Source organism: Theropithecus gelada, chromosome 5 (genome assembly GCF_003255815.1).
Source record: "Theropithecus gelada isolate Dixy chromosome 5, Tgel_1.0, whole genome shotgun sequence".
NCBI lineage: Eukaryota > Metazoa > Chordata > Mammalia > Primates > Cercopithecidae > Theropithecus > Theropithecus gelada.
The window spans coordinates 124,730,879-124,748,119 of NC_037672.1; the positions used below are offsets into that span (position 1 = coordinate 124,730,879).

Here is a 17,241-nt window from a genome sequence, read left to right on the forward strand (position 1 = left end):
ATGTCCATGTGTACACATTATTTAGCTCCCATTTGTCCCTTTAATCTAACTTGATTTAGGTTAAAGGCTTAAAAGTAAGACTTGACACTATAAAAATGCTAGAGGAAAACCTAGGAAAAATGTTTCTGTACATTGGTCTAGGCAAATAATTCATGACTAAGACCTCGAAAGCAAATGCAGCAAAACCAAAAATAGACAAATAGGACAGATGCATTCATCATCAGTGTAGATACTCAGTGATGGATGAGCACCATTCATCCAATTGATGTCAAATAATTTTATATTTGGAACTCTTAATATAGTCAGTTATAGAGTCAAATACCCATTCCATTGATTTATTAAGCCCTGACATTGAAATGCCATAATTTATGGGAAGAAGAGGCTCAAAGCTTTTAGGTTTGTGTTTTTTTCCATAAAATAAATCTAAGAATTATAAACAATTTGTCTTCTTTAATATTCAACAATTTTAGACTTTACAAAAAAATTTTATCTCAAATTTCAACAGCCTCCATAATACTGAGAAAATATCAAATTGGATTTTCTAGTCTTTAACTTTTTTTTCCCATATTTAGGTAGAAATGACATTTCTATGATTTTAAAAGAGGTAGAATCTACAAGGCAATAGAAAGAAGAATTTTATTTTTTAACTAATTGAAAGTCATGTTTATGTGACTTTAATATATTGTATATACAAACTGTTAGTTTATTTTCAATACAGTAGTACTGGAGGCTCTATTTAGTTTATCAATTTGGGTTCATAAAAGCGTATTGCAGGCCTCTTTATTTTTTAAACATCTTTATTGAGATATAGTACATAAGTGATACAGTTCACCCATTTGAAGTGCATGTGTAATCCTAAAATTGGTATGGAACCAAAAAAGAGCCTGAATAGCCAAAGCAGTCCTCAGCAAAAAGAACAAAACTTAGAGGCATCACATCACCTGATTTCAAATTATACTATAAGGCTATAGTAACCCAAAACAGCATGTTACTGGTATAAAAATAGACACATAGATCAATGGAACAGAATAGAGAAACAGAAATAAAGCCACATGCCTATAGCCAATTGATCTTTGACAAAGTTGACAAAAATATACACTGGGGAAAGTACACCCTAATCAATAAATGGTGCTGGGAAAGTTGGATAGCCATATGCAAAAGAATGAAACTGGACCCATCTCTCTCACCATATACAAAAATGAACTCAAGTTAGATTAAAGACTTAAGTATAATTCCTGACACTATTTACACTATAAAAATGCTAGAAGAAAACCTAGGAAAAACTCTTCTGGATATTGGCCTAGGCAAATAATTCATGAGTAAGACCTCAGAAGCAAATGCAACAAAACCAAAAAATACATAAGTAGGACTTAATTAAACTGAAAAGTTTCTACACAGCAAAAGAAATAGTGCAGAGTCAATAGATAGCCTTCAGAATGAGAGAAAATATTTGCAAATTGCACATCCACCAAGTGACTAATATCCAGAATCTATATAGCGAACTCAACTCAACAAGAAAACAACCAATAACCCCATTAAAAAGTGGGCAAAGGACATGAACAGACATTTTTAAAAAGAAGACGTACAAATGGATAACGTGCATATGAAAAAGTGCTTATCACTAATCATCAGAGAAGTGCAAATTAAAAGCACAATGAGATAACATCTTACACCAGTCAGAATGGCTGTTATTAAAAGGTCAAAAAATAATAGATGCTGGTGAGGATGCAGAGAAAAGGGAATGCTTATACAGTGCTGGTGGAATTGTAAATGAATACAGCCTCTACAGAAAACAGTATGGAGATTTCTCAAAAAACTAAAAATATAACTACAATTTGATCCAGTAACCCCATGACTGGGTATATACCCAAAGAAAAGAAATCATTATATCAAAAAGATACCTGCACTCATATATTTATGAGTGCTATTCACAATAGCAAAGATAATGGAATCAATCTAAGCATCCATCAACAGATGACTGGATAAAGAAAATGTGGTGTATGTATATACGATGAAATAAAAAAGAACAAATAAATAAATGGAATAAATTAAATAAGTAAATGGAATAAATAACAGAAAATGAAATCATGTCATTTGCTGCAATGTAGATAGAACTGGAGGCCATTATCTTAAGTGACACAACTCAAACAGAAAGTCAAATATTACATATTCTCACTTATAAATGAGGGCTAAATAATGTATTCACATGGACCTAGTGTGTAAAATAACAGACACTGGAGATTTTGAAGGGCGGGAGGGGAGTCAGAAATGAAAAACTACTTAATGGATACAATGTACACTCCTCAGGTGATGGTTGCACTAAAAGCCCAAACTTCACCACCATGCAATATCCATCTATTACAACTGTACTTGTACCCCCTAAATATATACAAATAACAAATTTTAAAGTGTACAAGTAAATGCTTTTTGGTGTATTCACAGATATATGCAACCCTCATCAAAGTCAATTTTAAAACATTTTTCTCACGTCAGAAAGAAATCCTATACCCTTTAGCTCTGCCAGCCCAACACCTGGGCAACTGCTAATCTACTTTCCATTCCTATAGATATCCCTGTTCTGGACATTACATATGAATGGAATCATATAATGTGTGGCTATTTGTGACTGGCTTCTTTCATTTAGCATAGGAGATGCATTTCATTTAGCGTAAGGTGTGCATTCCTCCTTTACAGTCTTATTAGAAAGAAAATTTGTTTCTCTGTGCGGTGTTTTGGGGTTTTTTTTGGTTTTTTTGTTTTTTGTTTTTTTGGGTTTTTTTGTCTTCGTTTTTTCTACTGTAAAGAATAGATGTTATTTTACCTAATATTTAGATTTTGTTATTAACCATGAGATATGGGTTAAATGTGGAAAGCAGTAAATACAGCTAGAAAAACTTTTTTGAGAAGGTAATAAATATGAAAATTAGGGGTTCCTTAGCAATGTGTGTATCTTTTGTTGCATACACACTTTTTAAACTATAGTAATATTAGTATACTACAAGAGTCTAATATTTGTCTAAAAGTGTATGCATTTCTAAAATGTATTAAGACAAAAGTAATGTTCTGTGTGGAAAAATTCATTTAATGATTTATATTTAAAATTCTACACAAAGTTCTCTATATTATCATAGTTCGTTATTGTATCTCTTTTTAGAACATATTTAAATTTTTAAAACTTCACTGAAGTATAATGAAGTAAACTGAACATATGTAAAATGTACAATTTGATTAGTTTTCACATAGGTGTATACCCTGAAACTATCAACACAATGAATATATTCATCACGCCAAAAGTTTCCTTGAGAACACATTTAAATCTGACTTACATTTTGTTTACATGTTTATATATTTGTGTCCCATACTGATTGTCATCTCAGCTGGGACTACATCTTCCTTTCTTTAGCAAATCATCTTCATAAATAGGCAGTCACAAAATATTTGTTAAATTAACCAACTGAGATGAAGCTTTCTTTTTTTTTTTTTTTTAATTGAGACAGGGCCTTGCTTTGTCACCCATGCTGAAGTGCAGTCATGGCTCACCACAGCCTTGACCTCCCAGCCTCAAGTGATCCTCTCATCTCAGTCCCCATCCCAAGTAGCTAAGACTACAGGACCACTCCACTATGCCCAGCTAATTTTTTATTTTTTTTTTTAGAAATGGGGTCTTACTTTGTTCCCCAGGGTGGTCTCAAACTTCTGGGCTTAAGTGATCTTCCCACTTTAGCTTCCCTTAAGTGCTGGGATTATAGGTATGATCCACTGCACCCCGTTTTGAAGCTTTCTTTTGGAAAAAAAAATTTATATTATGCTTAATGTTAGCAAGAGAATTTCAACTTTTTTTTTTTTTTCTATAATGGGTCTACTTTTGTTTGGCCTAGAGTTTTCTTTTTTCTCTTTTTGAGACATAGTCTCACTGTGTCACCTAGGCTGGAGTGCAGTGGCACAATCTTGGCTCACTGCAACCTCCACCTCCCAGGTTGAAGCACTTCTTGTACCTCAGCCTCCTGAGTAGCCGGGATCACAGGCATGTACCACCACACCAGGCTGTCTTTTGTGTTTGTAGTAGAGACAGGGTTTTGCAATGTTGACCAGGCTGTTCTCGAACTCGTGACCTCAAGAGATCCACCTGCCTTGGTCTCCCAAAGTGCTGGGATCATAGGTGTGAGCCACCACACCCAGCCTGGCCTAGAGTTTTCTGTTTTGTTTTTTTTTTTTCAATATGTTGCAGTGTATTTTTACTGTCATATAATTCCTTGCGTTTTTTGCACGCAGGTATATGAAAAGGAATCTACTTATTAAGTATGCAGTTCTTAAATCATACCATATGCAATCTTTTATGAATTATACTTATAATTTTATGACATTTAAAGATATTTTTATCTTATTTTGAATTTATTGTTTCTTAGCTCATCCCTCCTTTTAAATGGAAAACAAATTCACGTGGCTTATTGGAAAGAATCTCACAAGTTGTTGCTAATTGGCCTGCCTGCTGAAGAGTAAGTTGAGGTTTTTGCTTACCTTAAAATCATTTCAAAATAATATTACATTTCTTTTGTTAAAATTATTACATTTTTGTCAAAAGACAAACTCCTTGAACAGTTTTACAGTTTAAAGATCGATTGCGCTAGAAAAATAGTTACCTGTGTTCATTTGGTATGAATAATGCAGAAAGGTGCCATGGAGTCTCAGCTGGGCCAGTTCGTAAGCGGGGGGGCTGTCAATACACTTGCTTCTTTTGTGGTCAGTAGAGAGGTGGCTGACAGATGAGCTCTGCCTCTGCTAAAATTTTTGACAATATTGTGATTTGGATTTTGCACATTTACAGTTTTTTACTGTTGGACCAGATTTTGGAGAATTAAGGGTCAGCAGAAGGGTATTTTGCCCTGATTTGAGCATCTTTGACAAAATAAGGTATATGTAACTCTAAAGTGACTTCTCTAATGGTACATCATATATTATCATGGTCTCCCTCTTAACTTTTTTGTGAGTATTTTGAAGTATACATTTAATAGTTGGAGGTAAAAGCAGGATTGACATTTATAATAAACTGACCTTGTGCTCCAGGGACTGCATTAGGTACTTTACATTTATTAAACTCATTTAATCTTCAAAATCACTTCCAGACATACTTAGTGATTACTGGCTCCATTTTGTATATGAGGAAAGTAAAATCAAAAGAGGGTTCAATAACTTGCCAAAGCTCGCATAGTCAACAAGAGGCAGGACTGGAAATTGATTGAGGGTCTGTCTGAATTCTTTCTACAACATTGTTTCCCTAATGTCATAGGACATTGAAAATCAAGGGAGAAATAGACTACAAGTATGGAGAATGGCCCTAAGGAGATGAACTTAACTACTATTATAATAGTGTTATGTTCCTGTTCAATGGTTTTTAAAACTTGTAATTTAGACTTTTGCCTACTTTAAAAGGTATTCGGACAACTTTTATTAAGTAATTAAACACACTTTAGTTTTCCCCTTTGGTCTGTAGAATCATAGCATATGGTCTACAAAATAGGAATCAAATATCAAAGCAAATACTATAGTATGTGATGGATACAACTTTAGAGAATACCAGTTGAGATAAATTTTCTCTTGGTGTTGCTTCAAGCTTCCCAAGAAAGAAAAAGATGTACCAGAAAGATGCATTATCTAGCCAATCTGAACGTGAATATGACTATTTTTTATTACTAATGATTTTGTTAACCAGATTTCCTTCATTATATAGCAGTGTATTCATTTTTTATTGCTGTGTAACAAATCGTTCCCCAAAACATAGGGGTAATTTAAACTTAAATAGTAAACATTTATTAACACAGAGGTATTTTTGTGGTTCAGGAATCCAGGAGTAACCTAGCAGGTAGTTCTGCCTCAAGGTCTTTTCTTGAGGTTACAATCCAGTGTTGGCCAGGGATAGACTTATCTGAAGGCTTTAACTGGAGCTGGAGAATCTGCTTCCAACGTGGCTTATACACATGGCCATTGATAAGAAGCCTAGTTTCTTGCCACGTGGACCTCTCCATGTAGCTGCTTGGGTGTCCTCATAACGTGTCAACTGGCTTCCTCCAAAGTGGCGAGCCAAAACACAGAAAGAGGGGGATGCTACAAGACCTTTTATGTCTTAACCCTAGAAGTGATACACTGCCATTTCCACAATATTTGTCATTTCCACCATTCTGTTTGTCAGAATTGAGTTACTAAGCTCAGCCCACACTCATGGGGAGAGGAATTAAGCCTCACTTCTTGAGGGGAAGAGTATCAAAGAATTTGTGGACCTATTTTACCATCACAACAGGAATTCCAAAGATGCCTACAGTGAAAAATATCAAAATGATTATATTTTGAAAGTAACTTTAATTTTGGACAGAAAGAAATATAATCTATCATAAATGTGGGGTTCAAATCTTTTAACATGGGGGATAATGGCGCTGTGACATATACTAGATGAGGGCACTCTTTAACCAGCCACACAAGAGAAAAATGTGTGTTTTTCTGTCTAAAATAGGATACTGAACCCTTCTCAGAGACTGCCCTGTGGGTTTGGATTATGAGGAACAAAAGAGTTGTTTAGAAAGTATGGGTCTACAGCCAGGCAGTGGCTCACACCTGTAATCCTAGCACTTTGGGAGGCCAAGGCTAGTGGATTCCTTGAGCTCAGGAGTTCAAGACCAGCGTAGGTAACATAGTGAAACCCTGTCTCTACAGAAAATGCAAAAATTAGCCAGGCACGGTGGCATGCATCTGTAGTCCCAGCTACTTGGGTGACTGAGGTGGGAGGATTGCATGGGCCTTGGAGGCGGAGGTTGCAGTTAGCTGTGATGCTGCCACTGTACTCCAGCCTGGGTGACAGAGCAAGACAATGTCTCAAAAAAAATAAAGAAAAGAAAAGAAATAAATTTTGGGTTTACAGGGATTGGAGAACATCCAGAATGAGGTGATTTAGTATGTAGCAGCAGAGTAAAACGTCTCTAAGACTTTTGTATCAGCCCAAAACGCAAAAGAGAAGAAAGAAAATACAGTGGTGAGATAAAGGTAGCATAGGCAGTTAGAGAGAGGAAAGGCAGACCTGGCTAAAGAACTGAGCAAAGGCTGTTCAACCACACTCTGATAACACCAGCCGAATCAGCTAAGCAGAGACAGTTTCCAGGTGAGGTTGTATCTTGAAGCCAACAAAGGACTGTCACTGCTGAACTCTGGACCAAGGTTGTGCCACATGAGGGATGCTCTAGCCAGTTTCTTAATCTTTATTAATCAGGGTGGGGGAAGGGAGGCCATCTTCCCTAAATATTTATGTCATTCCTATACTAAAGAACTTGGCTTGATAAGTTAGAATTAATTTGAAGATCCCCTTTATTCTCTTTCCTGAGCTTCCACTGAAAAGTAAGCTTGAGCCATCTCTTTACCCTTCTCTTAAATGCTCACACCAACCTTCTGTTCCAGATTATTTTCCCTCTTCCATCTCATTTCACCTAACTAAAAGATAGGTAGTATTATTCTCATTTATTCAAACTTGGAAATAGAGTATTGAGAGATCACGCACAAGCACCTCTTCAGTGTCAACTTACATGTCTTCATATCACCAACATTTTGCACGTGCTTTGTAATTTAACTCAAAGGCCTGGGATTTTCTCCTCATCCATTTCAGTGCCATAGACTGCGTGTTTCCCTCCTCACCTCTATGCCTTTTATAAGCAGGGTAAGAAAAGTGCTGTCCCACAGAATTTAGGGTGGGGCACATGATCGAGGGATATGTGTTTTCAGATGGGAAGATCACATTCCCGTGATGGCTGCGGTGAATAGCGGAAACCTAACCAGGAGGACAGTGTGGGGTAGTGGGAGAATAACTTTGGGTCTAAGAAGATGAGTGCTCACCAGCAGGCTCTACTCCCTTTCTACCCTTGCAGAAATTATCTAACTTCTTGGACTTCTGTTTACTCACTGGCATAATGGGAATAATAAGAACTACCTTGTAAAATTCTTATAAGGCTTCAATGAGAAAATATAAGTCCATTTCTTTATTTCCTTTCTCCTACTTTCTTCCCATTCTCCATTTCAATTAAGAGTGTGTTTTTGTCACAGGATTTGGAGGCCCAGTTGATATGTGGGTAATACTAAAAAGTGTCAAGAATTTAGCTTTTTTTTTTTGTGGGCCCAGGTCTTGTAAAAACTAGTTTATTTGCATTAATTTCATTTAATCCTCAGAATCAATCTGAAAAGGGCTTGGTGACTATTGGCCTCATTTTACAGATGAAGAAACTGAACTTTAGAGAGAGTCACATGATTTGCAAATAAATGGTGTTATAAAGTCCCTGTTAGATTCATGCTGGAACTAAATCTAGAATAAAGTGATCAATGGTCATTGAAAGCGACCATTTTATACAGCTTTACTCAGAGTTGACACATACACTTTTCACATTCCGTATGTGTAAAATTCAAGGATGATCTGCTTCTTTTAGATAAATGTCATTTGATTATGCTGTAAATTAATACGTGTAATTTTACTTTTTTAGAGTTCCTCTTCCTCAGCTAAGGAACATGATAGAAAATGTCGTCCAAACCTTAAAGTTTATGTATGGTTCTTTAGATAGGTAAGTACTTCTTCAAATTGACTCTCAAGTTTTAATTACATGATTCTAAGTCACCTTTTGCATTTCAGACCATTTCTTGCTTGACAGGTTAGTTATTTGTCTCCTCTTTCTCCTCCTTCCCTCTTTCCTCCTCCTCTTCCTTCCTCTTCCTTCTCCTCTTCCTTCCTCCTTTCTCTTTCCTTATTCTTCCACCTCCTTCTTTTTCTCCTTCCTCTTCTTATTTTCTCATCTTTTATTACTGGCTTTTATGTTACAACAGTAGGCAGTTTTTCATTTGATTCCTTTTTTGTTTGTTTGTTTTGTTTTGTTTTTGGTCTCATATATGACTTTAGTGAAATTTCTTAGTGAATTAGTGACACAACCACAACTGTATTCTGATTTGATATATTTCTGTAGGGTCAAATGTAAGAGTATTTCTTCATAACAGATACAGAAAAGAGAAAGACTTAAAATATATTTTTGTGGGTTTTTTTGCTTGTAAGACCATTAAATTCCCTATCCTGAAATATGATGGTTCTTTCTCAAAAAAAATTCTTTAGTAAAAAATTTATGCAGTATTATTTTAAAAAGACATACAGTAGAGACAGTATTGACTGATTTTGTTTGTGTCCTTCCATATATTTTTCTATATAATAAAAATATATTCCCTTTTTAATAAAAGTGTGCTGCTATGCATATTTTTCTGCTTCTTGCTTTTTTAACCTTCTTGATCTGAAGGCAGAAATTTGAGGTAACATTTAACATTTGAGCACACAAAACTGGGTATGGGAAATCGATTTTTCTCTTAGTGACTTTTGTTCTTGTATTTCTGAGGGCTAAAATGGTATCTTTGTGTTTAAAGCCTTAGGAGTATATCAATACAAAAATCCAAAGGCAGTTTATACATTTTTCCAAACCATAGTGATATCAGCTCTCTGTTTATCTATAGTGGATCTTTGTTCTTATTGTTCTGACAGCGTCATGAAGGAATTTTCTGTGATGGTGTCATCTGGGAAAATTATCTAGTTTGCAGTGCAGTGTTCTCTAGAGGAACCACTGAGGAGGCACATCCCTGTCAAACCTGATTACTTACCGACATTTTCCAAATGAGTGAGCTACAAAGAGCTGGGCATCCATAAATAGTCCTTTTACCTTTTACTAGTAAGGAAATTTTTAACCAGTGAAGAGTAAGAATGTGGTTATGAACTGCCTCTTTAAGTTTACTCGAGAGAGGCAAACTTTGCCATATTTTGCCCTAATTAAAGTTTTCTGTTTTCATAAAACCAGAGATTGTTAAAGATTAAATTTTTGCAATGAGTTTCATACATGACAATAGTCCATTGGAGTTGTCCTGCAAATTCCATTAGAGTAGACTGGGGACAGAGGGACTTAATTTCTCTTTCATCTTGAAATTTATCTTCCATTCATAGTGAAAGTATCTTTTTGATGGCAGCAAATTTAATTCTTTTCTACTTCAAGTGAGAATTTAAAGAGCAAACTACAATAATAAATATGAAGATCCATTGAGTTCTTAAAACCAAGAAGCACAGTGAATCCAAGATGTTATTAATAGACATTTTGTAATAATTTTTTATAACAACTTTTTTCTGATTATGAAAGATATTAAGGGCCAATTGTGAAAAATTACAAAAAGACCAAAAAGTGTAGAGACTTAATTATCTTTTTAATGTTGTGAGCTGGTTAAATCTCTATGAGCCACAGAAAACTAACTATATACTACCAGTTTAATGTTGTGACCAAATTAAAGCTGTAACAATTTCCTTCACCATTGCCAACTAATTCATCAGCAAGTCCTCATCAGTCTGTCTTCAAAATCTCCAATGTGTCCGTTTCTCTTTATCTTTACTATTGCCCTGTCCAGCCACTGCTATCTCTCACACACTTCAGTAGCCTCCTAACTGGTCTCCTTCCCTTCAATCTTGCCACTTGAACTAATTTTCATATAGCAGTTAGAGTGATCTTTCTACATTATTATCTGGCTCCTACCTACCCCTCTGACTTCAGATATCAAAGCACACGTGCCTCCTCTGCTCCTTTGCTCAGGGTGCAAACACCCTGGCAAAGCTTTTCCCCACCCCAGGGCTTTTGTACTTTTTCTTCTTGCTGGATCTTCCTGACGTTGGAATATCAGCTCAAATGCCCTTTCTCTGAGATTCTTCTCCAACCATTCAACCTAAAATAGCCAACCTGTCACACCACCCATTCACATTGTGCTATTTTCTGCATAGTCCTTTATACGAATTCATGTTTTTTACCATTTGTTCATTTGCTGTGTTTCTCCATTAGAACATAAGATTCATGGGAGTTCATTGTCTTTTGTCTTGATATTTTTACTGCCATAACTCCAGCAATGAGAATAGTGCCTGGAATGTAGTAGTCACTCAGATATTTGTTGGATGAATCAGCGAATATTATTTTGATACACCGATAGCATATGTACCTGCTATTTTGTCATTCAGTGAGCTGTTCCAATAAATGCTTGCAGTCAATGCTGTGTTACTTTTATATGGTTAAAACCAAGTATTTCAGTTTTTTCTGTCATTTTGTTTTTTGAGTTCTTTAATATTATACCTTCAGCAGTAACGAGGGGAGGAAATAACTTATGCTTATTATGTACTTACTGTTTACCAGTAAATAATAAGCATAAGAAGAACTTATGCTTGTTATGTTCTAGGCATTCTGCATGTGAGTTAGATTGTATTAACCCTATTTTTACAGAGTTGGAAACCAAAGTTAGAGAGAGGTTGGGTGATTTGCCTTTGATAGCTACCTACAAAGAGCTGTGATATGCCACATCTGTTCTATTACAAAGTTCAAAATCTCTTTATCATTCCACGTTGCCTGAAAGATTTCAGGAGTTGTAAATGGTTGAGAGATAGTCAGAGGTAAGAACAACCTACCTTTTTTACAAAAAGGGTATTTCAGCCCTTTCTGTTATAGATATGTCACTTGTGTTAGCCCTGTGGTTCTTCCATAGAACCATCTACTCGATACATTTGAGAGTAAGTTTTAGGGTAAAAAGTATGGACAGGGTGAATTTCTTTACACAATCCGTCAGTAACATTCTAGCAGCAATTCTATTAAAGGAGAGGAGTGAGGAAGATAGCCTATGTAGTTGGGAAAGATCCAGTTCCCTTAGGAGCACACAAAAAATGACCACCATTTCCATATGTTGTTCTAACTTACAGCTCTTATTTCTCCAGTGCCTTTTGCCAGATTGAGAATGTTCCTCGTTTGGATCATTTTTTTAACTTGTTCTTTCAAAGAGCACTTCAGCCTGCGAAACTGCATTCCAGCGCCAGTCCCAGTGCTCAGCAGTACGATGCTTCCAGTGCAGTACTTTTAGACAACCTCCCTGGAGTCCGGTGGCTCACTCTTCCACTGGAAATCAAGGTAATCTTAGATATCATAAAGAAGAACCAGAACCAGGTGGCTTATTATAATCTTGCATCTTCTTTTTTCGTAGACTTTTTGTTATTTTTGGAATTATGGTTAAAAATTAAAGAAGCAGTTGGTTGACAAAATAGGAGGTCCAGTGCAATAAACCCAGAAAGAGAAATTATTCTTTATAAGTAGAAATTTGCTCTCTCCTCTTACTTTTAAATTTAAGCTTTGTCCAAGCTGGGACTGCTTTTCAGAAATCGTAATTAAATGGTGTATCTTCCTTTGGAATTTTGTGACTTTGATTTTATAATGTAAGGTTGTCAAGTTAGAATTATGTTTCTGTACAAAAAAAGTGGATGACCTGATTGACTAACAATATTCTCAGTTAAAATACAAAGTCCACTAGTCTACCAAAATCTTTTTTTACATGAACATATGTGATTAGCTTTTGGCTTGTCCCATAGATAGCTACCAATAGTAAGACTGTATGATGGTTAAGAATTATCAATATGATTTTAGTTGTATCTGTATACCTAGAATAACTTTATTATTGAATGATTGACAAGATTATTTCAGACATTTTCATCAATGTAGACCACCATATAATCTATTTAGTTACAGCATTTGTATTAGTATTAAATGAGGCAGTATGCCATAGCCACTTCTCTGCTTATGAAGAAACCTAGGCTATGTTACAGTAGAAACTTAATTCAAGTTCCTACTCTTCATAAGACTCTACAGTGTATGATCAAATAAATGCCTTTTTGACAGTTTAATAGTTATTTAAATTGATGTATCAATCACTTTGTTCAGTTTCCTCATCTGTAAAATGGAGGAAATAATAGTCCCTACCTCATGGAAAAGTTACGAGTTATTACACATGAAGTATTTAGAATTGTGCCTGGCATGTTGTAGTTGTAGTTATGGGAGCATTATTATACAATCACTATTTGAAGGGAGATGAGGTGTTAGAGCATGTTCAAAGGATGCTTTGCCTTCTGGTGTTTTTATTTTGTCCTTAGCTCTATCAACTGCCTGGTCTTTTGATATTTCAGGACAATAATTACTCCTTCCTTCCTTCCTTCCTTCCTTCCTTCCTTTTTCTTTTCTTTTTTTTTTTTTTTTTTTTTTTTTTTTGTGAGACAGGGTCTCACTCTGTCACCCCAGCTGGAGTGGGAGTGCAGTGGCATAATCATAACTCACTGCAGCCTCCACATCGCAGGCTCGGGTGATCTTCCCCCCTCAGCCCCTCAAGTAGCTGGAACTACACGTGCACACCACCATGCCTGGCTAATTTTTGTATTTTTAGTAGAGACCATGTTTCTCCATGTTTCCTGGGCTGGTCTTGAACTCCTGAGCTCAAGCAATCTGCCCACCTCAGTCTCCTAGAGTGCTGGATTACAGGCATGAGCCATGGCACCTGGCCTGCCATTTTCTTAAATTGTATAAAAAACTAAAAAGTATGAGATATATAATTCTACCTAATGTTTTCATAAAAATATATAAGCATTGGCTGAGCATGGTGGCTCATGCCTGTAATCCTCATGCTTTGGGAGACAGAGGTGGGAGGATCACTTGAGGCCAAGAGTTCAAGACCAGCCTGGACAACATAGGGAGACCCTGTCTCCACAAAAGCTTTAAACATTAGCAGAGCATGGTGGCACACACCTGTAGTTACAGCTACTCAGTAGGCTGAAGTGGAAGGATTACTTAAGCCCAGGAGTTGGGCTCCCCACTCTATCATAGTTGCAGTGAGCTATGATTGTACCGCTGTACTACAGTGGGGCAACAGGGTGAGACCCTATCTCAGGAAAGGAAAGGAAAAAGGAAAAGGAAAAAGAACAGGAAAAAAGGAAGAGAAAAGAAAAAAGGAAAGGAGAAGGAAAGGGGAAAGGAAAGGGGGAGGGAAGAGGGACGGAAGGATGTAAATGTTCAATATAGGTAGAAACATAGAAAGTAACTAGATAACTTTACCTTTAAAAGAGAAAGACCCTGGTTCCAAAGACTGTCTCATGTCCATTCTTATTCTGGGGTCTTTTTTCCTCAGCCACAGGGCCCATGCCCACTTCATGAGTCAGAAGGTACCATCTCTTGAGGCTTGTCATTCTACCTGGCCATTACCTAGGTTCTTGCCCCTCTGTCAGAATTTCTTCATTAAAGAAACCTCTTCCCTCAAAATATATAGTCCCTTCTTTCTGTGATAGTAGAGGTACTTAATGTTTTAGGGGTAGTATGTTTAGAATTTAGATACATTAAGATTAAATATTATCTTTCCTCAAAAAAGTTTAAGATGTTCTTAAATATTGTCTATTGGGGGCTTACAGATTGCATGTGAAGGCTACCTCTTTTTCATTGAGATTTTTGTTAATTTAGCATATATTTCTTTAAAAGATTTATATGCTTTTCTTTATTTCACCCTAAAAGAATATCAAATTGAGAAATCACTGTGTGAATTCTGGTATATATTTTTAATTCATTGCCTTAAAACATAGCTGTTGCTTATCTTGTCAATGCTTTGGCTGCTTTTATCCTTGTTACATCTAACACTACTGTGTGGAGATCAGTGTTCATTGTGCCGGTTCCTCAAGTCTGTGCCGTGCTTTGCAGAATGAGAAAAACCTCTAGATGTGCACAGGCAAGTTGAGCAGGTGAAATTAATACACAGGAAACAGTGAGGATCTGGCTTAGTTGTTTTCTATATTTTGTAGTCCAGTTAGGAGATTGAGAACAATACTTTTGGGAAGAGAGCTAGATACCTTCTGCTAAAGTAGTCTAAAGCTCTATTTGATTAATATAAAATTTGAATAACAATAACAATTGAAGTTTTTTTTTTAATTCTATTTTTTACTGCAGTTTCAGGTTCACAGTAAAATTGAGAGAAAGGTATAGATTTCCCACATGCCCCCTTCCCCCATACATCACACATGCATAGCCTCTCCATTATCAACATTCCCCCACCACAGGGGTACAGTTGTTATAATTGATGAACCTACATTGACACATCATCATAACCCAAAGTCCATCATTTACATTAGGGTTCATTCTTGGTGGTGTACATTCTATGGATTTAGACAGATTATAATGACAAGGATCCATCCTTGTAGTATTATACAGAGTAGTTTCGCAGCCCCGGAAATCCTCTGTGTTCTGCCTATCCCTCTTTTTCATCCCTCCCTTTCCATTAGCTGCTGGAAACAATTGATCTTTTCACTGCCTCCATCGTTTTGCATTTTCCAAAATGTTATATAGTTGTAATCATATAGTATGTAGCCTTTTCAGATTGGATTCTTTCACTTGGTAATACATATTTTAACTTCCTCTTTGTCTTTTTACGGCTTGATAGCTCATTTCTTTTTAACGCTGAATAATATTTCATTGTTCAGATGTACCACAGTTTATTCATCCATTCGCTGAAAATCTTGGTTGCTTCCACGTTTGGACAATTAATTCTTGGTCAAACAGCAAGAGAATGTTTAGTTTTGTAAGAAACTACCAAACTGTCTTCTGAAGTGGCTGTATTTTGTATTCCTACCAGCAATGAATGAGAGTTCCTGTTGTTCCATATCCTTGTCAGTACTTAGTGTTGTCAGTATTTTGGATTTGGGTCATTCTACTGTGTGTCTAGTTCTGTCTCATTGTTATTTTAATTTGCATTTCCCTGATGACCATATGATATGGAACATCTTTTCATGTGCTTATTTGCCTTCTGAATATCTTCTTTGGTGAACTGTTTGTTAAGGCCTTTGGCCCATTTTTTTAAATTCAATCGGTTTTTGGGGAAGAAGTGGTGTTTGGTTACATGAATAAGTCCTTTAATGGCGATTTCTGTGATTTTGGTTCACCCACCACGCAAGGAGTGTACACTGTACCTAATGTGTAGTCTTTTATCTCTTGCCACCCCCTGCTCTTTCCCCCAAGTTCCTAAAGTCCAATGTATCATTCTTAAGCCTTTGCATCCTCATAGCTTAGCTCCCACATATGAGTGAGAACATACGATGTTTGGTTTTCCATTCCTGAGTTACTTCACTTAGAATAATAGTCTCCAATTCCATCCAGGTTGCTGCAAATGCCATTATTTTGTTCCTTTTTCTGGCTGAGTGGTGTTCCATGGTATATATATACCACATTTTCTTTATCCACTCATTGATTAATGGACGTCTGGTTCCATATTTTTGCAATTGTGAATTGTGCAGCTATAAATGTGTGTGCAAATATCTTATTCGTATAATGATTTCTTTTCCTCTGAGTAGATACCTAGTAGTGGGATTGCTGGATCAACCAGCAGATCTCCTTTTAGTTAAGGAATCTCTACAGTGTTTTCCATAGTGGTTGTACTAGTTTACATTCCCACCAACAGTATAAAAGTGATCCCTTTTTGCCACATCCACACCAGCATCTATTTTTTTTTTTATTATGGCCATTGTTGCAGGAGTGAGGTGGTATCGCATTGTGGTTTTGATTTGCATTTCTCTGATCGTTAATGATGTTGATCATTTTTCCATATGCTGGTTAGCCATTTGTATATCTTCTTTTGAGAACTGTCTGTTCATCTCCTCAGCCCACTTTTTGATGGGATTGTTTTTTTCTTGCTGATTTGAGTTCCTTGTAGATTCTGGATATTAGTCCTTTGTCAGATGTATAGATTGTGAAGATTTTCTCCCACTCTGTGGGGTGTTAACTCTGCTGATTATTTATTTTGCTATTCAGAAACTTTTTAGTTTAATTAAGTCCCATCTATTTATCTTTGTTTTTGTTGCATTTGCTTTTGGGTTCTTGGTCATGAAGCCTTTGCCCAAGCCAATGTCTAGAAGGGTTTTTCCAATGTTATCTTCTAGCATCTTTGTGGTTTCACGTCTTAGATTTGTTTAAGTCTTTGAATCATCTCGAGTTCTTTAAGCATTTGTTTGTCTGGAAAAGACTATATCTTTTCTTCATTTACGAAGCTTCGTTTCACTGGATACAAAATTCTTGGCTGATAATAGTTTTGTTTAAAGCATCTAAAAATAGGACCCCAATCCCTTCTAGTTTTTTGTGTTTCTGCTGTTAATACGATAGGTTTTCCTTTATAGGTTACGTGATGCTTTTGTCTTACAGCTCTTAAGATTTTTCCTTTGTCTTGACTTTAGATAACTTGATCACTATGTGCCTAGGTGGTGATCTTTTTGTGATGAATTTCGCAGGTGTTTTTTGAGCTTCATGTATTTGGATGTTTAGATCTCTAGCAAGGCTGGGGAGATTCTCCTCAATTAATTCCCTCAAATATGTTTTC

General features: G+C 36.2%; 1 protein-coding gene across 1 annotated transcript in view; it reads left to right on the top strand.

Annotated features, from left to right (window-relative positions):
• The window catches only part of INTU (inturned planar cell polarity protein), an 86,220-nt gene that overhangs the window by 43,321 nt on the left and 25,658 nt on the right, over positions 1 to 17,241 (top strand). The window contains exons 6-8 of the mRNA XM_025385817.1: positions 4,407 to 4,496; positions 8,511 to 8,588; positions 11,792 to 11,981. Of these exons, the coding sequence (XP_025241602.1) occupies positions 4,407 to 4,496; positions 8,511 to 8,588; positions 11,792 to 11,981 (358 nt within the window). The remainder of the gene's footprint in view (positions 1 to 4,406; positions 4,497 to 8,510; positions 8,589 to 11,791; positions 11,982 to 17,241) is intronic.